Source organism: Miniopterus schreibersii (assembly GCF_964146895.1).
Source record: "Miniopterus schreibersii genome assembly, chromosome: 15".
NCBI classification, from domain to species: domain Eukaryota; kingdom Metazoa; phylum Chordata; class Mammalia; order Chiroptera; family Miniopteridae; genus Miniopterus; species Miniopterus schreibersii.
The window spans coordinates 4,158,148-4,182,024 of record NC_138115.1 but is presented as its reverse complement, the minus strand read 5'-3'; the positions used below and the strand labels follow the sequence as shown (position 1 = coordinate 4,182,024).

The window sequence follows — 23,877 nt, the reverse complement described above, 5'->3', positions numbered from 1 at the left end:
AATACAGTTTATATCTACTTTCCTCATTATAACCATGTCTTTGACTAAAGTAGAAATAAACCATTCTAGGGAGTAATATATTTTACTTGATCCAAATGTTATGAGGTTACTAAGAAAACTTCAATTTCAAAAAGCTATAGGAAATGTTATTTTCTGCATATTAAGATTTCTATGGCTTAGAAACATATTGTACTGTATTATACACTCAAATTACAAGTATTTCTTTAACTAAGCACCTAATAATGCAAAGCAATGAGAAACAACTTTTGGGTTATTCTCAGAGTAAGTAAAAAATAAAGCTATTTCATGTATTGATTGTGGTGAACTCTTAGAAATATATACTCAACTCCTAAGTCGAAACTCTTAGAAATGTACACTTAAAAAGGGCGAAGTTTATTGTATGAAAACCTGATTTTAAAAAATACACCCACTCCCCCCCTCAAATATAAATTAGAGCAATGGTGCTACTATTTGCTATATTTAATTCTACAAGTATTTATTGTGTAAGACTGCTTCTCCACGTACAAGAAATTGAGGTTCCTGTTTCATACAAGTGGACTTATTAATGATATTTGAAGATTAATTGCTCTGGACTTTTTAACCAGTAATTTGGTGATTTTTAAAATCATTCTACATGTAAATGAACATAAGAGGTTAGGTAAATGTGCCAAGGCCATGCAGCAGTTACACTGCACAGCTAGGATTCTAGCAAATCGAGTCAAATTTTATAGTCTAGAGCCTTAACGACCAAGTTGGACAGTCTCTTTAGAGCCACAATGATAATGATGAGCGGAAATAAAAAGACGCTGCATTTAAGCAAGGAGACTTCATGATATGATCATTAGCCTAACCGAAAATCCTCCAGGGAGACTGGCACTCAGTTATTTATTATTTATTTATTTATTTATTTATTTATTAAATTTTCATTTCAAGAAATAGGCACAATGAGTTAAAATGTCAAGGATTCAACTTCAGGAGTTAACTTTTGCTTTCTACCTTGAAGATCACAGAAGGTGTGTTATGATAAAAAGGAGGTTAGTGTGGCCCTGGGCAGGTAGCTCAGTTGGTTAGAGTGTCATCCCCATATGCCAAGGTTGGGGGTTTGATCCCCGGTCAGGGCACATACAAGAATCAACACATGAATGCATAAATAAGTGGAACAACAAATCGATGCTTCTCTCTCTCTCTCTGTCCCTTCCCCTCTCTCTCAACTGAATACAAGAAACAAACACACAAACAGAACAACAAGGGAGATTAGTGTAAGCTGTAGGGCCAGAGGGGAAATGCAGACGCTGATCGGGGAACAGTGATCTCTGAGGCTTTATTTCAGCTCTCACGTGCTCTGAGCTAAATTCAGTAGTTTTCTTTTTCTTTTTTTAAACTTCTATGGCCATAAAAGTTATTCTACAATTACTATAGCAAAAATGTAACATGAGTTTTTATAATTAGAAAATTATAAGTTTAGTAGCTTGTGAACTATTCTTTTTCTTCTTCTTTTTTGAGGAAGGTGGAGGCATTGACTGGTTGTTCCATCTATCTAGGCATCATTGGTTGATTCTTGTATGTGCCCTGACCAGGGACTGAGCCTGCAACCTTGGTGTATCGGGACAAAACTCTAACCAACTGAGCTCCCTGGCCAGGGCCTCTTGTGAACTATTCTTAATAAATGGATGGTAACTCTAAGAGTGGAAAGTGCAAAAATATATCAGGATGGCCTTTCTTGGTAGCATGAAGAAACAGATTATCCACCATCAACACTGTGTTCCACCAAAAGTAGGGTCACAAACGTGACAACAAAACATGGCCTCTAGCCAGGTTTTGTTTGGCTCACATTGTATTAGAATTTTCTTAAAATTACTTTGCAATGTTTAAAATGGGATTTAAAAGTCAAAAATGCCAGATTTTCTTGAAAATATTAGAAGATCTGGTAACATTATGCTTGAATTCTGAAGCTGAGTAGCTTTGCCTCCACCCAGGGCAAAAGCTCTCCAGTTCACCACAGTCCCCACCATTCCCTATTGCCCCACACTTGGCCTACATTTCACATTTTTGTAACCTGCCTCACACGGATGGGATCTGAATTGATGACACAAATATGGAATGAGCCAAGAAATTTTATAATTCATGGCAAGATATTTCTAATCAGATGAGGGCTATCTACACCCAAACCACACAACAGGAAGCATTTCAAAGGATTTCTGTAAGCAAAAGACATTAAATTATATCTAAGCCAAAGGAAAGAAGGATACTTACTGAACCACAGCTTGACCCCGTGTCAGACCTTTGATTTTCAAATAATGCTCAATTACCCTGTCCTCACTGTAAAACAAGGAGATGAAAAGTATGGCAATGTGTGATTATATGAGACACAGACTTGTTACAAGATTCTCAGGTGGCTCTTTGAGAAACTTGAGAAAGAAAGCTTTCCTGACTGGCTCGGGGGAGAGAAGCTGGCTGACATTTGTTCTGTAAGACACAATTCCTGGAGGACTCAAACTTCAGACATTTGACTACCTTATCATGACTTTTTAATTTATATTTTATATAATGTATTTGTATAACATATTAATATTTAAAAAACTTTATTAGAAAAAGAAACTATCAATTTATCAAATGGAAAACTAATATCTTTTGTCATAACTGAATAAAATATAATAAATACAAAATAATGTTAGTAAAGAGAGCTCAACAAGTGTTAGGTATTAAAGACAGTTTCCTTAAATTATTCAGAGAGATGTACAAAGAATTAAAACTGCTCCTGACTCTGTGTTCAATCTGAAATACTCCATTGTCACTACTCAGAGGTGCACTGCTTTGGGGGAAAACCCTTCACTATTGTTCAAGGGTAACACGTTGACTGAAAAGGGGAGAAAGAGGCTGAAGTCCAGCAACCTAGGACATCATTCGGCCATTGTACCTTACTTTCAGACAGGTAGCTTTTCCGTCTTATTTCAAGTAAAAGCTAAAAGAGTAATGTTTTTATCTCTATATATCCACTAATCAATTGTAATCAGTCTTTGTTTCTTCTTTCTTAAGGCACACTGTTACTTAATGATGATACATTAGAAGGTTCCAGACTCAGGATGCAATGTAGCCTCAGTCCTCACTCTCACTGCTTATTTGGAAAATGGGTTCCAGCTTCATATTAAAGCTATTCATGTTGAATATTTCTCTCAGTGTTTTAGTGGGAAGGAAAACCATCTTTAGGATTCGAAGCCTTCAACCAAAAAAAATGTATTTAAAGGTAATGGATGGAAGTAATTCAAAGGGAAAAAAAGTGCTTTTCTAGAAAAAAAATGTTATATGAAAAATGGGTACTATGGATTCAGTAAAGTACAAACAAAGTACTTCAAAATATACGGCAATTTCCGACCATAGAGGAAACAGCCGGTCATTCAAGCCATTTCTGGTTGCTAAGGAGACCTCTGTCCCAGGAACTCTGTTTACACCACCCATCCTGCGCTCGCCGACTCAGGCCACACCACGCGCTCCGAGCGTCTTTGCTAGCGCACACTCCACGCCCTTCGCCCTCTTCAGAGAGAATGGACACCGCCAGCTGCTCTTGGCAAATGACCATAGTTTTGGTAGAACGATTTCCAGGGGATTTCGAGAAGATCCTTTCTCTGAAAGGACCCCAGTCTGCTTACAGTTGCTCCGACACACTGATGGGCAATTTCACACGGTCTTCACTTATATTTCCTTTAATCTCCTGAAAGGCACGCCGTTCTCATCGGAGGCTGTGGTAACAGGGTCACCTGTGTCTTGCTTTGGCTTACCAGTAAGCAAGGGATGGATGCTCCTGAAGAGTTTTGGTTGGAAAGGCTGGTAGTGTCTTTAAATCTTTCCGGGCATTTTCATCACTAAAAAGAAGAGTAATACAGTCACGTCAGTCCCTGCTGCCTACGTTATTATCCAGCTGGCAACCAGGTGAAATCTGAAAAACAGCCCTCGCACACGGGTCTATCCAAATGCTGCCGGCGCTGATAAGGCTCTGGTCTCTAGCTAGAGCTAGCCCTTAATTTGACAACCCCCAAGTCACTGGATATTATAAAGTTTAAAAAGATGATAAAATTAAAATACTCATATTAAACTACCTTAACCCCACTTTCCGTATTCTCCTCATAAACGCAGCCGCTTTCATCATATATTCCCGCATGTGTCTATATTATTACATAATTATTATTATATTGTGCACATCCCACATTCCATTATTATACAGCATTTTTCAAATTTTGTTATATACTTTCTCCACCTTTCTACAGCAACCCCATAATTATCTCTAGTGGCTACATAACGTTCCCCATGTTGGAATATTGGTTATCATAAAACCATCCACACAGTATCACTCATTTTTCATAACAATAAAAAGGTTTACGTGGACCTATCTGTTCCTCGTCTGTTATTTCCTTGGAACTCTAAGATAAAACGGACAAGTCGCCATCTGCGGAGAGCACGGGAGTAGATGGCTTGAAACCGGCTTCCGGTGAAACCCAGGGCCTTGCTCAGCGGCATCAAGTGAACTGCGAGGGCCCGGCGAGGCCAGCTGGTATCTACGTACCAAATGGCAAAATTCTGGTTGTGGGACGGGAAGGGTGTGGCCGCAGCCGGGAGGGAGCCAGCCCCTAACCACCGGCCAGTCGGGGGCTGGGGGCTGGCTCTCGGGGGCCTGCGCAGCCAGGCCCTGCTCCTAAGGCAGCTACTCCAGATCCAGAGGCCCAGCCCCAGCTCGCCTGCTTTCCTCCCCCCGCACCTCCACCGCAGCCACTGTGCGGAGCAGCTGCAGAGCCAGGCGCCAGGCACCGCGCTGGGGCTGTTGCTTCGCTCGCGTAACCTCACCCGAGCTTTCCCCACGCAGCAGGTCCTATCGTTGCCCCTGCTTCACAGGCGCGGGCGTGAGGCTTGGAGGCCGAGCCCCTCGCTCAGCGTCTCGCAAACCCGCTGCTTGGCCCCAAAGGCCAAGAGCAGGGCCTGGTTTCTATGACCTGGTTCCCGACAGCCGCCCAGAGCGAGTCCCAGGGAGCCGCCGCACATCCGCATCTCTTGCGAGCCACAGATCCCCTGAACCTCACTCCTAGTTACAGATGTACACGCGGAACCCGCTAGTGTCAAAACCCACCACTTACGCACTTTTACGTTAGCTTCCCTGGGGTTTGCCCCGGCGCACATCGTGAACTGAAAGAGATGCACCCCAACTGGACGGCCAAACACTGAGCCCAGAGAGACCCCGAAGCACTCGTTCAACACTCACACATGCACTGCTACGGGCCCACCGGGGACCCGCGTGGCCTGCAGACAGGTTTCCTCTGGCCCACACTGTGGGGGCTGTATCAGAAATTGCTCACCCTTGTCACACGGTTGGGTTTGGTGCAAGTGGTTCTCCCTCCCCGTCTACAGAAGCTTGTTTTTCGTTCTGGTTCCCCGGTTTCCTGACGAGGCCAGGGGCAGCCAAGGGGACCCACTGAGCAAACTGCACATAGACTTCCCGACTTTCGCAGAAACACATAATTAGAGCTGAGTGTCGCTTAGTTGAGAGGCACTACGATTTGCACCTGCCAACATTCCATTTCAAAACCAGGTTTGCGGCCCTCCCTCGAGGTGAGAGATCCCGCCTTGCAAATTGCTGCAGGAAATAAAGTCACTGGCTCCTGTTCTTACATAAGGATCAGTCCCTCTATTCATCTGAAATCTGAGCAGTATGGCTTAGCCACACTGACAATCTCGGGAAACTGGTTTGGGCTTCCTGAAAACCAGAATGTACCACAATCCAATTTATTCATATTAAAGGTCACCTGTCAACTCCCAGTAATGATATTTATTTTTCTTAGTAATTTCTTCTATGCTCTGTCCTCCAAATCCCACTTCCTTTGTAAAGAATTTGGCTTGTCAGTTTTTTATGAAAGGCAAATATATTTATATGCTCTAAATGGTAGACTAAGGACAACACTTGTTATTAATCATCACCACAAACCACATGTGTGTTTTCTTCTGGCTCTGTGTGGACTGTATCAGCCCAGCATTCACTTATTCTGTGGATTATAGTTAATTTTGTGGCGATCAAGGCCTCAGTAGAGTATAAACTGCTGTTTACCATGAACCCACTTATTCATTTAGCAAGCACGTACCAGGAGTATGCACTGCATACCCAGCACGTGGAAGCAAGGGTCACGTGATGAAGGTACCCACTTTCCCTAACCCCACTGGCCAGGATGACTGGCTGGACCTAATTGCAAGGGACACTGGATATGTAGTCTTTATTTGAGGCAGCCACATGGCTAACTAAAAATTCCACTAATATGGAAGAAGGGGATATTGGAAACTGGGGAAAACAATCAGACTCCATCGCTGATAAGGAACCACACTCTGATCTAGGAAATTTCTGCCATGTGGGATTGTGGACCCACTATTGATTAATTGTTTTCAAAAATAAGGCAAAAATCCCAGAGCTCCATGTAAGATATCTGAATTTTAAAATATTTCCTCAACCGAAAACCAAACAAAAAACCCCCAAAACCCAAAAATAAAAACTAAAACATTGTTCAGGCCATATAAAAATACTAGTAGACCACTACTATCACTTTGCAGTTTCTGACATAAACTCTTAGTAAGGAATGGATAGGGAGAGGCCTTCTCAGGCTCTCAACTTGGTTTCCAGTTTTAGAAAATTTATTAACAGTCCAAATTGTCAGTAATGCATGAGGTAAAAGAGACACATAAGTAAGTTTGACAAATGTGGAATCTGGACCATTGCAAATTATTGCATTCTCAGCAAAGAACACAACTTTATTTCTTTGTATTAGAAAAAGGCTCCTATTATTCCTCCAAATCTGGTTATTTATGCTATTACAAAACATCCTTTCCTTGTGAATATACAACATTACCTTCCTATTAGTGCCCATTCGGTAACCCCTTCAAAAAAGCCACCACTGATACCGCGGAGGCTGAGCTGTGGATCTAGTGTAATCCTAAAAGAGAGCTCCAGCAGGATCCTGAGACGGTGAAACAAACCGCCTGGCAGGAAAATGGGTGAAACCTTCCAACAAACAGTGCCCAAAGGCAGAAATCCAAATGGCCAACAGACAGAAGCAAGTGTACACAGGGAAATGCATATTCAACCCTCAGTGCATCACCATTACACAGCCGACCACCAAATGTGTAGAACTCTGGCAATACCTAGTTTACTGAAGACGTAGGGCAGGGGGAACTCCTGTCCATTGCTAGTGGGTAGGGCAGTTGGTGTGATCATTTTGAAAATCTGCATTCCCTAGGCCCCAGGGATCCTTTCCTAGTGTATTCCTAGAGAAACTCACACAAAAGAGTGAGTTTTAGAGCAGCATTGTGCACAACAAGGCAAATAGAAGAAAACCCCCCAAATATTCCCAAACAGTAGAAATGATGAAATTGCAATGTGATTACAGCACGGACGAGCGCAGAGCAGAGGAGATACACAGAGCTTCACACAGCATGATGGGCCTCACAGACAGTAAGCAGAGGGGCGGGAGCCAAAATATCATCCACATCACAATGCCACGTACATAAAGCTCCAAAACAAGCAAATGAAGCTGGAGGGACTCATATGTAGGTGATGAAAGTATAAAGCAAAACAAGAAAATATGCACCATAGAGTCAGAGTACCTCTGAGGAGGTTTACTGTGGGGAAGGACGGGGGGTGCTGTACCCAATGAAGTGGGTAGGGTCTTGGCAAAGTGCACGAAGGGGCCACGTGCTAACCTGACAGCTCAGGGAGGTTTGTGTGGCGGCCTTGCAAACTCAGGGTCCTAAAGTAACCACAAAGGATGGTGTGAAAGGAAAACTTTTAAACTAAAAGTTTATGGTGGGTAGTCATGTCCTAGGCCGGCATCTTTCCTGGCAAAGGTCAATCTTTACCTTAACTGAGCCTGTCTGCTGTCTTTTTGCACCTAAGATAACATATCTTTGGAATGTCAAAGTAATTTTCCTTTTTCCAGACCCCTCAAAGCACAGGCACTGCTCTTCGGAGACTACAAATCCCCTCATTGTTACTGAGTTAATTGTTGACTGTTAACTATCCTGCACCTACCTAAGTAAAAGTGTGGGTCTGTTATTTTACTTTTTATCCAATCCCAGAGGTTTCCGGCTTTGCTTTCTCCAGCCTCCCTTATCTATCACCAATGGATTTCATGTAACCCACTTACATCTCCTCTTTTGACTGTAATGCATAAAACAAGGTGCAAAACTGCCATTCTCCGGAGCATTATCTCAATCTGTTGAGATTTTGCTTCCTGGCAATTGTTGACAGTTTGGCTCAAATACACTCACAAAAATTCTCTATAGGTTTGAATGTTTCTTATGCAATAGCAAAGTCCCTCACTGGGCGTGCCAACGTGGCTGTGCATTTTCTAACTGGCTCCTTACACCCTAGATACAAGTTTTATGCATTCCTCTGTGTGATATAATTCACATGGAAACCAGGTCGCATCCGGCTGGTGGGTACAGGGAGTGTGCTGAGGAGCAGCCGTGCAAGAGGCTAGGGCTGGCTAATGACAAAATTTAACCACCGGGTGTTAGGAACACTGGCACATTATTCTAAAGCTAATCCTGGCATCTGCAGAGTTTAGGACTAAGCAGAACTTCACATTTGTGTGACGGACAGTAGCTGAGCGGGTTATTTGTTCACCCTCAGAAGAAGCTGGCTGGGGAATCTGCCTGGAGTCTGAGGCCACAGGGATCCACTGAGCTCCCAGGGGCAGGATGGGGCTGGGCTTGCCTGCCTCAGATCAACCTCAGAACCCAGGGGGAGGGCCTGAACGCAGCTGGGCGTGAGCAGGCCCTGGTGGCGATGTCTCTGCCTTTCCCCAGCAGTAAATGCACTCACCCTGTTTGGACATTCTTGACCCTAATGGCAATGAAGGGCTTTTTTTCAAGATGCACTTGACCAGAATTGCCAAGAGGGACTGATTTCTCCAGGTCCTAGCCAGAGACGACTCCTCCAATCAAAGACTTGCTACTTCTCAGTGACCAAACCAGAAATTGCTTTTCTTCAGCATTTCAGCAGGAATTCAGTGGCCACAATGCTCGCTTGCGTTTCACCTGATGACATTTTATCTGTTGAGGCTCACCCTCTCCTTCACGCATCCCAGATTCCCATTCCGACCCAGCATTTAGCCTCTGCAACCATGTTTCAGGCCATGATTCTTTTTGGCATTCTCAAGCCTCCTTGCACCGCCTGTTTTTCTTTACTGACCTCAAAACACCCTGTAGGAATGGGCCAACCTCACTCATTCCTGAGAAAGCCACATGGTTGGCAAAACTGAGGCCACCCCTTGTGTGTGCCAGAGCACTTGCGAGCAAACAGCGACCCCCAGCAAATGTGTGCACCTGTTTGTGGCTAATTGGGAACTTGCTCCCAGCGACAATCTGCCACCTGCCATTCTGAGGCTGGAGAGCAAGGGACTGGAGGCAACAGCAAACTGGGTGCCAGCCTTCCTTGAGCAAAGGAACACTGAGCTCCCTAGAAGCTGGCAGCTGGCTCTGTTCAGTGTGGGGCATCCCTAGGTTTTTAAGATGGTTTGAAAAAAGGCCCAAGCCCCTGACTTCCCTTTCCTTGTCAATTTAAAGCTCTTCTTTACCTAAAGCCCAACACAAAGGTGCCTGAAAAGTGTATATTAAATATAATGACCCAATGCAAATGCCTGTGGGAACTTTGTGTATTTCACAGAGAAAAATACATGGAGCCATTTAGACTATAACTTGGGACTGCAGTTGTCTTTCATCCACATATAAGCATACCTCAAAATCTGTATTTCATAAAATGCACATGCAAATGTAAAAACACTACACTGCCTGTGTGAACACTCAAGATAAAGTCTAATGTGCAGCCTAAATATAATCAGAAATTAAATAAAAGGTTGTGAGACAGGACGTCTGAGAACTTGGGCAAGCTGTCACAGCTGGGAGGCCTATTAATGCTGTGTCCCAAACAACAGATTTGGGACATTGGGAATTGCGCCAATTAGAGATGCGCCAGTCTCCGGGTGTGCCTCGCACAGACTCTGATGTAAGCCGCCTCCTTACCTATGCTTGTGAGAAACCTGTGCTGACCCTCCAAGTTCTGTGTGACCCTGAAGGCGAGGGACCCAATAACGATCGAAACAGCAAGTGGAAGTGTATTTCATGTGTTAGAAGTGTAACAGGTGCCAACTTAACTGCTACAGCATTCGAGCTGCATCCAGGGTCTGAGGACGACAGCTTGCTTAGACGTCATTATTAGAAGGATCTTGGTTATTGTGTATAAACACTAAGGTCCTCAACTGATCCCCTGGCATGATCAACAGCTTGGTGATTAGCCGTTTAAGGTTTGTTATCAGTTTACTTGGAGGAATTTTTCACTGGCCAGATTGCCTTCAAATCACCCTTTTGTAATAATAATAATAAAAAAATTCACATTTCTCTCAGTAGTCTGGGAACATGGCCTTCAAAAACTACTCTTATTATCTCCGTGACTTATAACTATAGAGCTCTAACAGTACATTCCTCTCTACAAAGTCCTAGGCAAGGGCATATGAAAGGTAACAAAAATAAGAAAACACAGCACAGTGGGCCCCGAACAACATGGTTTGAACTGCATGTGTCCACATATATACAGATATTTTCAATAAATACCTGTACTGCGTTCATTCTGCAGTTAGGAGTTCGTGGACGCAGAAGGCCGACTCTGTGCATTGTTCTATGCCATTTCATATAGGGGGTTTGAGCAGCCACAGATTTGGGTATCTCTGTGTGGGGGGGAGGGGGTGTCTTGGAACCAATCCCCCACACATGCTGAGGGTAGTTAAGTTTTGGGGGAATCAAAAGTTATGCTCAAATTTTTGACTGCATGGGGGTGGGGTCAGTACCCCAACCCCCAAGTTGTTAGAGGGTCAACTGTGATCACAGTCCCCTGACCAGCAGCATCAGTATTATCTGAGAACTTGTTAGAAATGCAAATTTGGGGCCTTACCCCGGACCTACAGAATCAGAAGGGCTGAAGGTGTTTAACACATGGCTGGAGAGCCACTGCAACAGAATAAACACACCATAAACACAGGGAGAGTTTCAAGAAAGAGAGAGTGGTCAACAGTTTAAAAGAGGAAAGTCAAGGAGGCTAAGGACAGCCAGGGGGACTTGGAGGCTGCCCAGCAGTGATGCGAAGTGAGCGCCGTCCTTCAGTCCCTGAAGTAAATGCTTGGAGCAACAGCTCACTGGCGGGCACTGCCGCGTGGCAGAGGTGGGTAACCCGCTCCCTACAGGCACGTTCTGCGGCTGTCACCAGCATCGCCATGTCACAGAGTGAACACTGAGATGGAAGAAAGATTAATTTAACTCTCACAGCAAGAACGCAGATGTGACTGCAAACCTGTGCTTTACGTAGCACTCTGCTCTCTCTCCCAAAATTCCTAACAGAGGGGACAGAAAACCGGGAGGAGTGAGTGGGAGGAGGGAAGACTTTCCCCTGCCTAACCTGTGGCGTCAGCACTTACAACTGTAGTGGCCACGGATCGAGTCTACTAAAGTGTTTATTTCTTGGCTGAGGACAGGCTGCTTTTAAATGCTAGATTAATCGGAATTAGCCAAAAATGGAATTAAACCGAATAAGAGATTGGAACACAGAAAACAAGACCTCATGTCCTCACTCAGAGTTTCTTGAACCAAACTAATATGACTGCAGTCTATAGTTGTTCCCTAATAGCAAAGATACCAAAGTTAGTTTACTTTTTTTTCTAAAATCAGACCCCAAGTTTTTCAGCACAATTGTAAAACAAGGCATCCAAACTCTCCTGCGTGTGGCTTCAGGTGGGAGGCCCTACGCCCCAGCAAATACCTAAAACCACACGGGAGGTCCTGATGCCCAACTTTTTAAAAAATATATCTTTATTGGTTTCAGAGAGAGGAAGGGAGAGGGAGAGAGAGAAACACCAATGATGAGAGTCCTCATGGCTCGGCCGCCTCCTGCGCGCCCAGACGGGGACCGAGCCCGCAACCCGGGCCTGCGCCCGATCGGGAATCGAACCTCGGCCTCCTGGGTCCTAGGTCGGTGTTTAACCGCTGAGCCACACCAGCCGTACCCCACTTTTTATACTGACTCAAAAAACCCAGTCAGCTGTCCCGGACCCGGCGCCTGGCCCAGGGCTCCCAGGCTGGGGGAAGGGGGCCCGGGGACTAGCCGGCAGGCACAGTCGCGGTCACGCGCGAAGGCGGGGCGCTGGGGCTCAACCCCACTGCCCCCCGGGCCACGGGGGACGCCCAGGGCTCGCGGGCACCTGCTGCGGCCCGAGGCCGGTCCTCAGGGCTGAACGAGAGCCTCCTCCGCCGCCCCCACGCCCGAGCGGGCAGGGCAGCGCGGGGGCGCAGCCGGCCGGCCCCACGCGCGGGCTCCCCTGCCCGGGAGGGGGCGGGGAGAAGGGGGCGGGGCTATGGGGGGGCTGGGAGCCGGGGGCGGGGCGAAGGGAGTCGGGGCGGGGCCGGGGAAGCCGCGGGCGGCCGGGGGAGCCCGCCCCCTGACGCGCGCACCGCGGGCTTCCCGCGGCTCGGGCCGGCCCTCGGCTCCTCCATGGCGACGCGGGGACGCGCGGGGCGAAGGCCGCGCTGGAGCTCACCCCGGGGACTCGCTTAGCACCCGCGAGCGGGTCGGGCGCACGGTGGGCGGGGCTGGCGCGCGGTGGGCGGGGCTGGCGCGCGGTGGGCGGGGCTGGCGCGCGGTGGGCGGGGCTGGCGCGCGGTGGGCGGGGCTGGCGCGCGGTGGGCGGGGCTGGGGGCTGCCCACGGCGCTCGGGGTCACCCCGGGGCTCACCTAACCCGCGGCCGCGGCGGGACCCGGGTCTGCCCGCTGCGGGGCCTCCGAGGCTGAGAAAGAGCCGGCGGCCCCGCGGGGCCTGCGACTGGCAGTAAGAACCCGACTGAGGCCTGGACTCGGCCACGCCTCGAGCTCGGAGGAGCTCCGTGGTCTCAGACACGAACCTTCCTGAGCCTTGGCCGCCTCCTCATCATAAAAACAGGGACGGTGGCCAGTCTGGGGAGATGGCAGCAGACTGCTGAGGGGCACCTGCCTGCGCCCTGCAGCTGCTCCTTCTGTCCCCACTGTACGTGAAGCCACAGGCCCCCCAACATGCCACTCCTGTCGCCGTCACCACCAGATGCTTAGGGCATACTTCTACTAAACAATTATTCAGTGTTTACCTGAAATTAAAATGTAAGTGGGCGTCCTATATTTTTATTTGCTAAATCTGGCAACCCTCAGGGTTGGTTGGTAATGAACCACAAGGGGAAAGAACCTGGAAGGCCACTGCCAGGCCCCAGCTGTGGGCCGTGATGGGACCTGGCCTGCAGAGCACAGCCTCCAGACCCTCTCCTCCAGCCTCCAGACCCTCTCCTCCAGCCTCCAGACTCTCCTCCAGCCTCCAGACCCTCTCCTCCAGCCTCCAGACTCTCTCCTCCAGCCTCCAGACCCTCTCCTCCAGCCTCCAGACCCTCTCCTCCAGCCTCCAGACTCTCCTCCAGCCTCCAGACCCTCTCCTCCAGCCTCCAGACCCTCTCCTCCAGCCTCCAGACTCTCTCCTCCAGCCTCCAGACCCTCTCCTCCAGCCTCCAGACCCTCTCCTCCAGCCTCCAGACTCTCCTCCAGCCTCCAGACCCTCTCCTCCAGCCTCCAGACCCTCTCCTCCAGCCTCCAGACTCTCTCCTCCAGCCTCCAGACTCTCTCCTCCAGCCTCCAGACCCTCTCCTCCAGCCTCCAGACCCTCGCCTCCAGCCACCAGACCCTCGCCTCCAGCCTCCAGACCCTCTCCTCCAGCCTCCAGACTCTCTCCTCCAGCCTCCAGACCCTCGCCTCCAGCCTCCAGACCCTCTCCTCCAGCCTCCAGACTCTCCTCCAGCCTCCAGACCCTCTCCTCCAGCCTCCAGACTCTCCTCCAGCCTCCAGACCCTCTCCTCCAGCCTCCAGGCTCTCCTCCAGCCTCCAGACCCTCTCCTCCAGCCTCCAGACTCTCCTCCAGCCTCCAGACCCTCTCCTCCAGCCTCCAGACTCTCTTCTCCAGCCTCCAGACTCTCCTCCAGCCTCCAGACTCTCTCTCCCGACCTCAGGACCCACGCATGGGCTCTGTCGGGCTCCCCTTACCTCAGCATCCTCCCAGAGGTGCCAGAAAGCTGCCTGTTTTCTGGGAAACATAGCAGCCTCTCAGCTAGAATTCCTTTGCCATCAAATTTTTGTCTGTGGCCTAACCGGCAACAAAGAACAAATTACTCTGTCCATCAGCATGCTTGACAGTGATCAGCTGTTAAACTATTTTTTTTAAGCCTAAAGAATATCTAATAATAATGAAAATGTGATGAGAGATTTTTCTGAACATCAGCCAGCTTGCTGAGGCTTCTGAGTGTGTCTACTTTGAACTTTTAACTCTTTTATTAGAAACACAACCCATAAGAATGACTTACACCGAGAAGCAGATTAACATGAAAATCTGTAAATACTTAAACTAAAAACTGTACAACTTTATGGCGACAGAAGGAGAATGGTGGACACCAGGAGCCGAGGGGAAGGGGCGTGAGGAATTGTTTAATGGGCACAGAGTTTCAGGTTTGTAAGGTGAAGAGCTCTGCAGATTGGTTGTACAAGGTGAGTCTATTTAACACTATTGAACTATACATATGAAAGTGGTTAAGATGGTAAATTTTATATTATGTATATTTTACCACAATTAAAAAGAGTTCCTCTCATACAAATCTAGGGTTAGAAAAAAGAGCACATGGAGGAAAGACAATCCCACAGGCAGCATTTTCCTACAGAAGAACGTAGTCAAAGCGCTCTACCCCTCTCCTGGGAAAGTTCCTACTAGACAAGTGAGAATTATTTATGGTCAGCCTACAGCCCCAGAGTGTGACCCCTTCATCCTGCACACGTGACTCAGTGTGTCCTTCCGGAACACATAGAACTGTGTTAATCGAGTCAGCTGATGGAACCCAGATAATGAGGCGCAGTACATGTTATGTGTCACTGTGTTTCTTGAACCAAACCAAAGGCACTGAATGTGTATCCATGAGTCACCCCTAGCTCAAACACCATTCCCTAGCTCAGGGAGACGCCGATGGTTCGCATGGCATGCTACCTTCTATTCGCCAAATACCAAACATGCAAATGTCAGCCAGCCGCTATCTGAAAAGCCCAACCGGATGCCGTGATGGGCCTAGTGGCCCAGTTCAGCTCCGGAGAGGAAAACTGAGAACCCAAATAGGTCAAGAAAGTCGCCTCCCGCACAGGATCGATCCCCACTGTACTGCTAGTAGCTGTTTAAAGATATAAGGGTGTGGAGTACTTACAACACACTAGGCACTGAACTAAGCACGTGACATGGGTTACTTTAACAATTCTTTCCACAGGTAAAATTACCACCCCCATTTTACAGATGGAAGAACTGAGTTCTAAAGAGCTGATGAGATGTGAGGAAGACCACACAGCTGCTCAGGGTTGAGCTGGGATTAGAACCCGGTGGGGTTCCAGGGTCTGAGCTGGTGTGGAGGACATTGCCTGGAGGGTGGTTCCAGGAGTTCCCCAAAGTCTAACTGCATCTGCATTGCCAACCCAGTCCAGCAGATACCATGAAACGTCTTTTGGATTCACTTTTGAGGAATTAACAAGTGGAAAGGCACAGCGGAAATTCAGAGAGTGTGGGTTCAAATCCAAGTTCCACCATGCGGACCATAAACAAAAAGTTGACCATATATTCCATTAGCAAAAAGGATTTACTTGGGGAAAAGAAAGTACTGTATTGTAGTCTGATATGTGGAGCCATAGGAGCCACACGCCCGTTCAGAGACAAAGAAGAAATGAAGTCCTCTTGTAGAGGGGAGGAGAAGCTAAGGGGAGGGGCTGTTAAGACTGGAGTTCTTGCAGCTCCCCTCCCTTCCCCTGCAACACACAGAGGGTGCGAGAGTGCCTCCTACAGGGCCTCCCGGATTCCTGTTTCTGTCATAAATTTTGACAACCACATGTGGGGCAGACATGTGACCTTGATTGTCAGGCCTCAGTCTCCACATCTGCACAATGAGCATCTCAACAGGAACAACGTGAGGAGAAAATGGTATAAATACATAAGAGCACCTGGCCCCTAGTTGACAGTGGTAAAAGCAGCGTGCGTAATGTGGAGCGAGAGCACGCGCTCTGCCATCAAATGGCCTGGGTTCGAATCCCAGCTCCACATCTTAGTAGCTGTGTGACCTGGGCAAGTCACTCAACTTCTCAGGGGCCTCATTTCCTCATCTGTAAAATGAGGATAATACTGCCTAGTTCACAGAGTTGATACAAGGATTAAGGGACTGAATATTTAGGAAGCTTTTAGAAATGAGTATTCCAGGTGCTAGGCACTGTTCTAAGTCCTTCATATGCATTTTCTCTCTTGATTTTCATAGCAGCCCTGTGAGGTAGATGTTATGTTACTCCCCGGGACTCAGATCTGGGAGATCATGCATTTTGGAATCTGAAAGGGCTAAGAGGTTCCCAGACATATATGCAGAAAAGCTGGTTTGTAGAATTCTGTGTGGTTCCACCTTTCCCAGGGGAGCTCCTGCTCCCACACCTACTGAAGGATCCCTTCTTTTCATGATCCATCCAACATTCAGGTCTTCTCAAACCTTACAGTTTCACAGCCAGGATCTGCCACATGATTTGCAAGGCCAGTGAAAAAAGAAAGCGCTGAGCCCCTTGTTAAAAAAGTTACTAAAAATTATTTGGTGACAGAGGAGCCTCAAACCAAGCGAGGGACCCCTCTGAGCAGGATACCCTGTGTGACTGCGCGGGTCACACACCCATGCAGTCAGCCCTGCCCACAGCTTTGACTCTGGTAGATTTCCACTGTCTTAATTGCTTCCTTTCTGCCTGACCAGCCCCGGCGCCTGAGCCCAGAACTGAATGAGCCTGTTCACAAAGGCACAGGGGCCTCCGGGAGGTAGACAGGCTTGCTGTTGGGGGTGGGGGGGGGCAGGGAAAGGGTTAAGCCTTGGTTTGGGAAGTTTCTTTCTTTCTTTTTTTAATCCTCAACCCAGGAATTTTTTCCATTGATTTTTTAGAGAGTAGAAAGGAGGGGAGGGAGGGAGGAGAGAGGGGGGAAAGAAAGGAGGGGAGGAGAGAGAGAGAGAAAAAGAGAGAGAGAGAGAAAAACATTGATGTGAGAGAGACCCATTGATTGGCTGCCTCCAGCACGCGCCCTGATCAGCCAGGGATCGAACCTGCAGCCCTTTGGTCCTCAGGCCGACTCTAGGCCACCCCTGTTGGCGGTTTGGGAAGTTTCTGTCGGGGAAAATGAATAGTATTCCACAACTTTTACACTCATTTTGAAAGAGAACTCAGTGCAGTCACTGAGTAAGTCACTATGGTAAGCTCTGAGTTTTTAAAAAATACAAAAATGACATAAAAAAAATTCTGACTAAAGCACTATATTTTCATTGTTGATAAATGAAAACACACTGACACGCAAAGAAGAAGAAAAGTTGTAAACATTTCTGTCCCACCACCGAGGCAACTCTTCGTGATGACAACAGTAACAGCTAATTTTTTCACCCTCCCACAAACCAGGCAGCGTGCAGGCACCAGAATCCTGCCCTGCGTGTTTGAAAGGTGCGAAGGGGACAGGCCTTAAATGCTCTCATCACAGGACACAAATGTGTAACTATGCGTGGTGGTGGATGTCACCTAGACTTATTTGGAGATCACACTGCACTACATACAAATTCTGAATCATTATATCGTACACCTGAAACTAGTACGTTTGTGTCAATCATACCTCAGTAATAAAAATTTAAAAAGAACAGTAACTGTTGCTATTTAATGAGGAAACAGGCTTGGAGGTGTTCAGTAGCTTAGCTACCATCGCCGGCCAGAGGGAGCGGAATGTGGAGGCACCCCAGCTGTGCCCGCCTGCAGGACCCCCAGCGCTGTCGCTGTGCAGAAAGAAAACAGTAGGACTTCGACTGGTATTTATTTTTATCCAGCCCTTTGAACGTGTTACTCGGTCTCATTCATTTTGACGTGTTTCTCTTCTGTGAATTGTTTTCTGGATAGAAATTAACCTACCGGTTTTATTACGGTGAGTCTGAACTGGGCAACGCAGCCCGAGACCTAGCGGGATGGCTCAGTCCCGCACGGCGTCGTGTGCACTTCTGGACCCAGCTGTGGGCGCTACAGCAGGAGCCCTCGGGCCTCCCCAGCAGGGTGGCGCCTGCCGGGCAGCTGCCAGCAGGAGAAGTGAGACTATGTGCCCAACTGTAGGCCGGCGAGTCTGAAGGTGAAGGAAGACTGGGCCTGAACGACACTTGTGCAGACATCTTTTGTGAATACTTTTAAATTTATATGATGTTGGTATAGTTCTATATGTACACAATTGTATAAGTAAACAAATAAAAAGTACATATATTGAGAATAGATATATGGGGCTGTATGAACAAAAAAAATTAGAGGCCAGTTTGTATGTGTGTGTGTGTGTACGTATATACATATATATATGTCTCATGTGTTTGAATATATTGGTATACAGGTGGTATTTTTTTTTTAAAGAATGGATAATATGTATACTTTTGTTTTTTCCACTTCATATATGGTAATCATCTTTCCATGTCAATAAACATTCACCTACAATATTTTTAATGTAAATACTGAACTCCTTAAGTACTATTTTAGTTAGGTAAGACCTGGTGTTTTAGAACAAGGATCTGACTCCCACCTTACATTCCTATACCCTCATCCCACCCCACCCCCATGAATGGTGGAAAATAATTCAGTACCTGGAAGTCAGGGACTCTTCTTAAAAAAATAAACTGTCTCTCCCCCAAAACTGAAATCAGGGTCTCAAAGAGATATCTGCATACTCTTGTTCCTAACAGCATTATTGCTTTTGTTGTTGTTAATCCTCACTGGAGGATATTTTTCCATTGATTTTAAGAGAGAGTGAAAGGGAGGGAGGGAGGGAGGAGGGAGAGAGAGAGAAACATCGATATGAGAAAGATACATGGATTGGTTGCCTCCCGCATGCACCCTGACCAGGGTTGGGGATCGAACCCGAGGCCCTTCAGTGCCTGGGTCACGCTCTAACCACTGAGCACACCAGCCAGGGCATAGTGGCATTATTCTTAAAAGCCAAGAAGTGGAAGCAACAGAAGGGTCCATCCACGGATGGATGGATGGGTAAACAAAATGTGGCACATACACACAATGAAATATTATTCAGCCTGAAAGTATAGGAAATTCTGACATGTGCTACAGCATGGATGAGCCTTGAGGACATTATGCTCAGTGAAATAAGCCAGTCACAAAAAAGACGAGTACTGTATGATTTCACTCATATGAGGCACCTAGAGGCAAATTCATACAGACGGAAAGTAGAATGGTGGCCGCTGGAGGCCGGAGAGAGTGAGAGATGTTAATGTTCAGTGGGCACAGAGTTTCAGTTTTGCAAGATGAAAAGTTTTGGAGGATGGTGGTGGTGGTTGCACAGTGTGAATGTCCTTAATACCACTGAACTATACACTTAAAAAGGACTCTGAGGCTAAAAAAACAACACGTCTCACTACAGGATGGGACTCAGTGGACACTGGAAGCAAACCCCCAGGTACTGAGTTTCCACCCTGCAAGGTGCTTTATCTCTTTCAATTCTCACAACAAACCTCTTAAAGAAAAGGGACCTTAGGTTCAGTTGGCTTGAAACTGGCTCAAGGTTACCTATCAGCAGATGAGAGCTTGTCTCAACTCCCCTGAATCTAGAGCTCAGGCCTTTCTCCAATGGCTCCTATAAAGGATGAAGAATAATTGTGGCTCAGTAATAAAAGGAAGACCGGACGCTCAGTCCGCCTCCATCATGGCCCTTGCTTGGTCCAGAGCCTTGCAGTGGAGGAAGTGAATCTTCGAGAATGAACAGGGTTGCGCAGTGAGAAAAAGGGAGGAATTCCAAGGGGACTGGTGAGAGATTGCTCACTTCCTGCCTACTCACTCTTAAGCTATCTCCTCAAGTGACTAATATTAGACTTGGGGCCACTCCACTGATAACACCACTTAGCGTGGTGGAGTCCACTGCCTGCTGGACACTCTCAGGGACAGCAAGGATCCATGTTGCCCCTCCACACAAGTGCCAGTTAAAATTACTTCTGAGATAGGCGGGGAGACCTGGGGACTGGAGGTCTGGTCTTGTCTACCTGAAATGTCATGGACATGTCGCTCCTTGTCATGGATATGTCAGCTGTAAAATGAGGGTTCAAGTGCATGACTTAGGGCAGTCCTAACATTCTATGCTTAGAGCAGATGAAAAAGTGCCCATCCCATTGTTTGCTTCCAAACTTAGGGCTATTCAGAAGAAGCAGGTTCAGAGCTGGATGGACGCTTACCCAGCCCCAGAGTTGATGAAAGTAACCTGGAGGGAGCAGCGAAGATGCCCGGGAGTCCGAAGAGCAGGCTTCCCCAGGTGCTTCTCTCTGTTTGTTTTTTGTTAATCCTTACCAAAAGGATATTTCCCCACTGATTTCTAGAGAGAGTGGAATGGAGGGAAGAGGGGGAAGAGGGGGAGAGAGAAAACATTGATGTGAGGGAGACACATCAGCTGGCTCCCTCCTCCACGTGCCCCAACACGGGCCGGGGATCGAGCCGAAACCCAGGTACGTGCCCTTGACTGCTTATCTTTTAAAGGCATTTCAATACTGAGCTTTCAGCAAATAAGTAAACCACACTTTACAAAGTGAAGTCCACAGAACACGGTTTGGCAAGATGCTCACACATCAGGGACAATTAGTGTGGGAAACACTGTCTATCTCCTGGGAGATTCATAGGGCACATGAGCAGATTGGAAGCTGATTGAGAAAAACTTGAAACTTCTTAATTTTTAATGAGGTATTTCCTATATTTATTTGTTCATGGTTCCCTATTTGTTATCTTGTTTGTGTTATCAACATAACAACTCCTAACAGTGAGTCAATGTTAAAGCACAGTGTGGTGATGCAAGTACATGCCACATAAAACTCCTTCCTCTCACTTGTAACGTGAGGATACTATTACACCGACTTCATACAGTGAAGACAACAGTTAGTGTGTGTAAAACGAGCAAAACAGCCTAATGCTTAGAAGCATTTACAAATCATTAAAAATATAATACGAATGCAGCGAATTGATTTACAAAAGCACTTGTCTGTGTCTTTAAGTCAATTCTGAGCATGGAGTCATTTCACAGGGAGGGAGAAAAGCCACTTCTCACAATTTTTTCACGAAAGCATTTTGACGATTCATTAAAGAAGCCTGTCTTCAGGTTTCTTTATCCTGTGAGCAAGGGAGGGAATGATTGTTACAGGTTGTGTTAAAATACAAAACTGGAGACTCCTGGGCGCTAAGAGCATGCCTGAAGCCCAACCCTCCGCTCCAGCTAGGCCACCGAGACCGTAAGCCACCTACTAGCCGCAAAGCTCAGGCTCCAACAGCGCCTGTTGTACAGGGTGGTGTGAAGGTTAAATATAATAATAATAACAACAACAGCACGTAATAATTATTGAGACAAAAGCTGAGTTCCAGAGAGGTTAGTTCCCACAGTTATGGCCCGCAAATGGCGGGGCCCACATTTAAGTTGGGCGCAGCCCCCTCAGTGCTGACAGTAAGTACTCAGCAGGCCAGGCCCTGGGAGCTGCTATTGTCCTGGCACTGATTCTAAAGCCCTGGAAATGGAATGACATCTTAGAGCTTTAAGTGCTCCAGAGGTGTGAGGACGAGGGGGAGAAGTCCTTGTAACATCTTTGATCCCCCCCCAACCAATGACTCTCAGGGCGGCTGAGAAGCTCCTTCCCGGGAAACAGCTGCATCGGGCAGCACAGCCACCTTGTGAATGGGCCCCGCCCTGCAGCTGGGACCACAGACTCTCGTTCTGCCCCAGCGCCCAACTTAAATTATAGTCACCAACTTTTCTGATAAACCGAAGTGCCCAGCACACTTGGTAACAGCCACTTTTCAGGAGAGGAGGAGGAGGGGGAGGAAGGGCAGAGAGAAACAGAGAGGGAGAGAGAGGGAGGGAGAGAGAGGGGAGAGAGAGGAAGAGAGAGAGAGGGGGAGAGGGGGGAGGGAGAGGGAAAAAAAAAGGAAATGCTTGGCTCTCAGAGCCCATTTGTGACTGCTCAGAGATAAAGCCTCTCCTCGCCGAGTCAGCTTTCAGGAATTTTCTGTCTGTGTTGTATTACCAGAGTAGTTTGTTATCTTTGCAGCTTAAGGGCTGACTTGGAAATTCAGACTGTCAACTATTTAAAGAAAACGGAGGGCCCCACTCCCCTATTTTAATTAACTTTCGGAGAGGGAGGTTTCCTACTGGTTATGATAATGTTAACTTAAAATACTCTTAAGGAAACATGGCCGGAAGCAGAGTAAGGACAGAGGAGTGTTGTTTTCCAAGGCATTCTAGGGAGAGGAGTTGAGTGAAGCCATGGAGGAAAAATAGTACAGAGTATGTGGAGGAAAGAGAAGAGAGATGTAAACAGCAGCACATGGAAAAGAAATGGATAATGTGGGTTAAGCAGAGCCTTGGATGCCAGGTTAGGGTGTTGGAGGGTGGGTCTGGGCAATGGGAAACGGTAAGAGATTGTTGGAATCAATAGCAAAGATCAAGTTCATGTCTCAGGAAGCTGGCTGGGGTTATGTGCAGGGGGCAGTGTGCGATGGCGTCAGAACTGATCTGGGGACTCACTGGTCATGTGGTAAAGGCTCTTAGGCCTGCAACTGTCATCTATTAATTTGTTGAATGGCAGTGATAATAGTTATAATGGGAATTGAATGAAATCCGGGATGGGTGTTTTACATAATGTCATAAAAAGCACCCACATAATACACACACACACTTTTATGGCGGGGTCGCCAGAAGAAAACTGTCAGAGCAATCTGGGGTTTGATGAGAAGGTCAAAAGAAGGGAGCTGACAGGTGGAAGATGGAAGGGTGATCCTCAGAGCTGATCAGAGAGAATGGTGGTGCTGTCCAAGGCAGATGGTGGAAGACGAGAGGGCTGGGGCTGGCGTGCTGGTGTGTTCAGCTTTGGAAACACTAACTTTGAGAAAGAGGGGAGATATTCACAAGAAGTGGGTAGTCGATAGCAACCTTAAGACTTAGATGAGATTTGTTTTAATTGACCTAGGAAAGTATTTGAGGCCTTCTGGTCTATGTTTAAAACTCAAAGTAAACTCAGTGAAGTTCTAAAAGCCAAAAGCTGCAGCCCCCACGTGAACAAGAATAAAGTGGAATTTGGAACTGCCCCTAGGTAGTCCTTGCTAGAAAGCCCGGTTCCCTAGAAGAAAGGCCCCTGCCTGTGGACCTCTGCGTCCTCAGAGCCTAGACGGGTGCTGACACAGTTCAGGCATGCAGCAGAGGTTCCTGGAGAGAGTGATGATTTTGCATAATTTTAACTTAGTGGTATCGAGGACGAATACATTTCATTTCTGCACTTTGCCTCCTTGAAGGAATTTCCCTTTGCTTGCTCCCACCTGAGAAATATCACTTAAGAAAATAATCACAGATAATCACAACTACACAAAGCTGTTCACCACAGAATTATTCATATTAGCAGAAAATGAGAAGCAGTTCATCTTGGAAACGATGGGAGTGGCAAATCGTGCCCATCAGTTTGGTGGACTAGTGAACTGGCAACTGCAGGACCCGCTCTGAGCACTTTGTACATTTTAATTCATTTAACCCTCACAGAATCTTATGGGGACTATACTATTAATATAAGCCCCATTCTACAGATGAGGGGACTGAGGCCTGGAGAGCTCCAACAACTTGCTCCAGGTTACACAGGTAACCAGTGGCAGAGCTGGGATCTGAGTGAGGCTGTCTGGTTCTAGCATCTTTGCTCCAACCACTGTACACT

General features: G+C 47.1%; 1 protein-coding gene across 3 annotated transcripts in view; it reads right to left on the bottom strand.

Moving 5' to 3' along the window:
* The window catches only part of FRMD4B (FERM domain containing 4B), a 304,300-nt gene that overhangs the window by 36,226 nt on the left and 244,197 nt on the right, over window positions 1-23,877 (bottom strand). For all 3 annotated transcript variants that reach the window (XM_081160523.1, XM_081160521.1, XM_081160522.1), the window contains 2 exons: window positions 3,777-3,860; window positions 2,254-2,319 (listed from right to left, as the gene is read on the bottom strand). In XM_081160523.1, coding sequence (XP_081016649.1) covers window positions 2,254-2,319; window positions 3,777-3,860 — 150 coding nt within the window. The remainder of the gene's footprint in view (window positions 1-2,253; window positions 2,320-3,776; window positions 3,861-23,877) is intronic.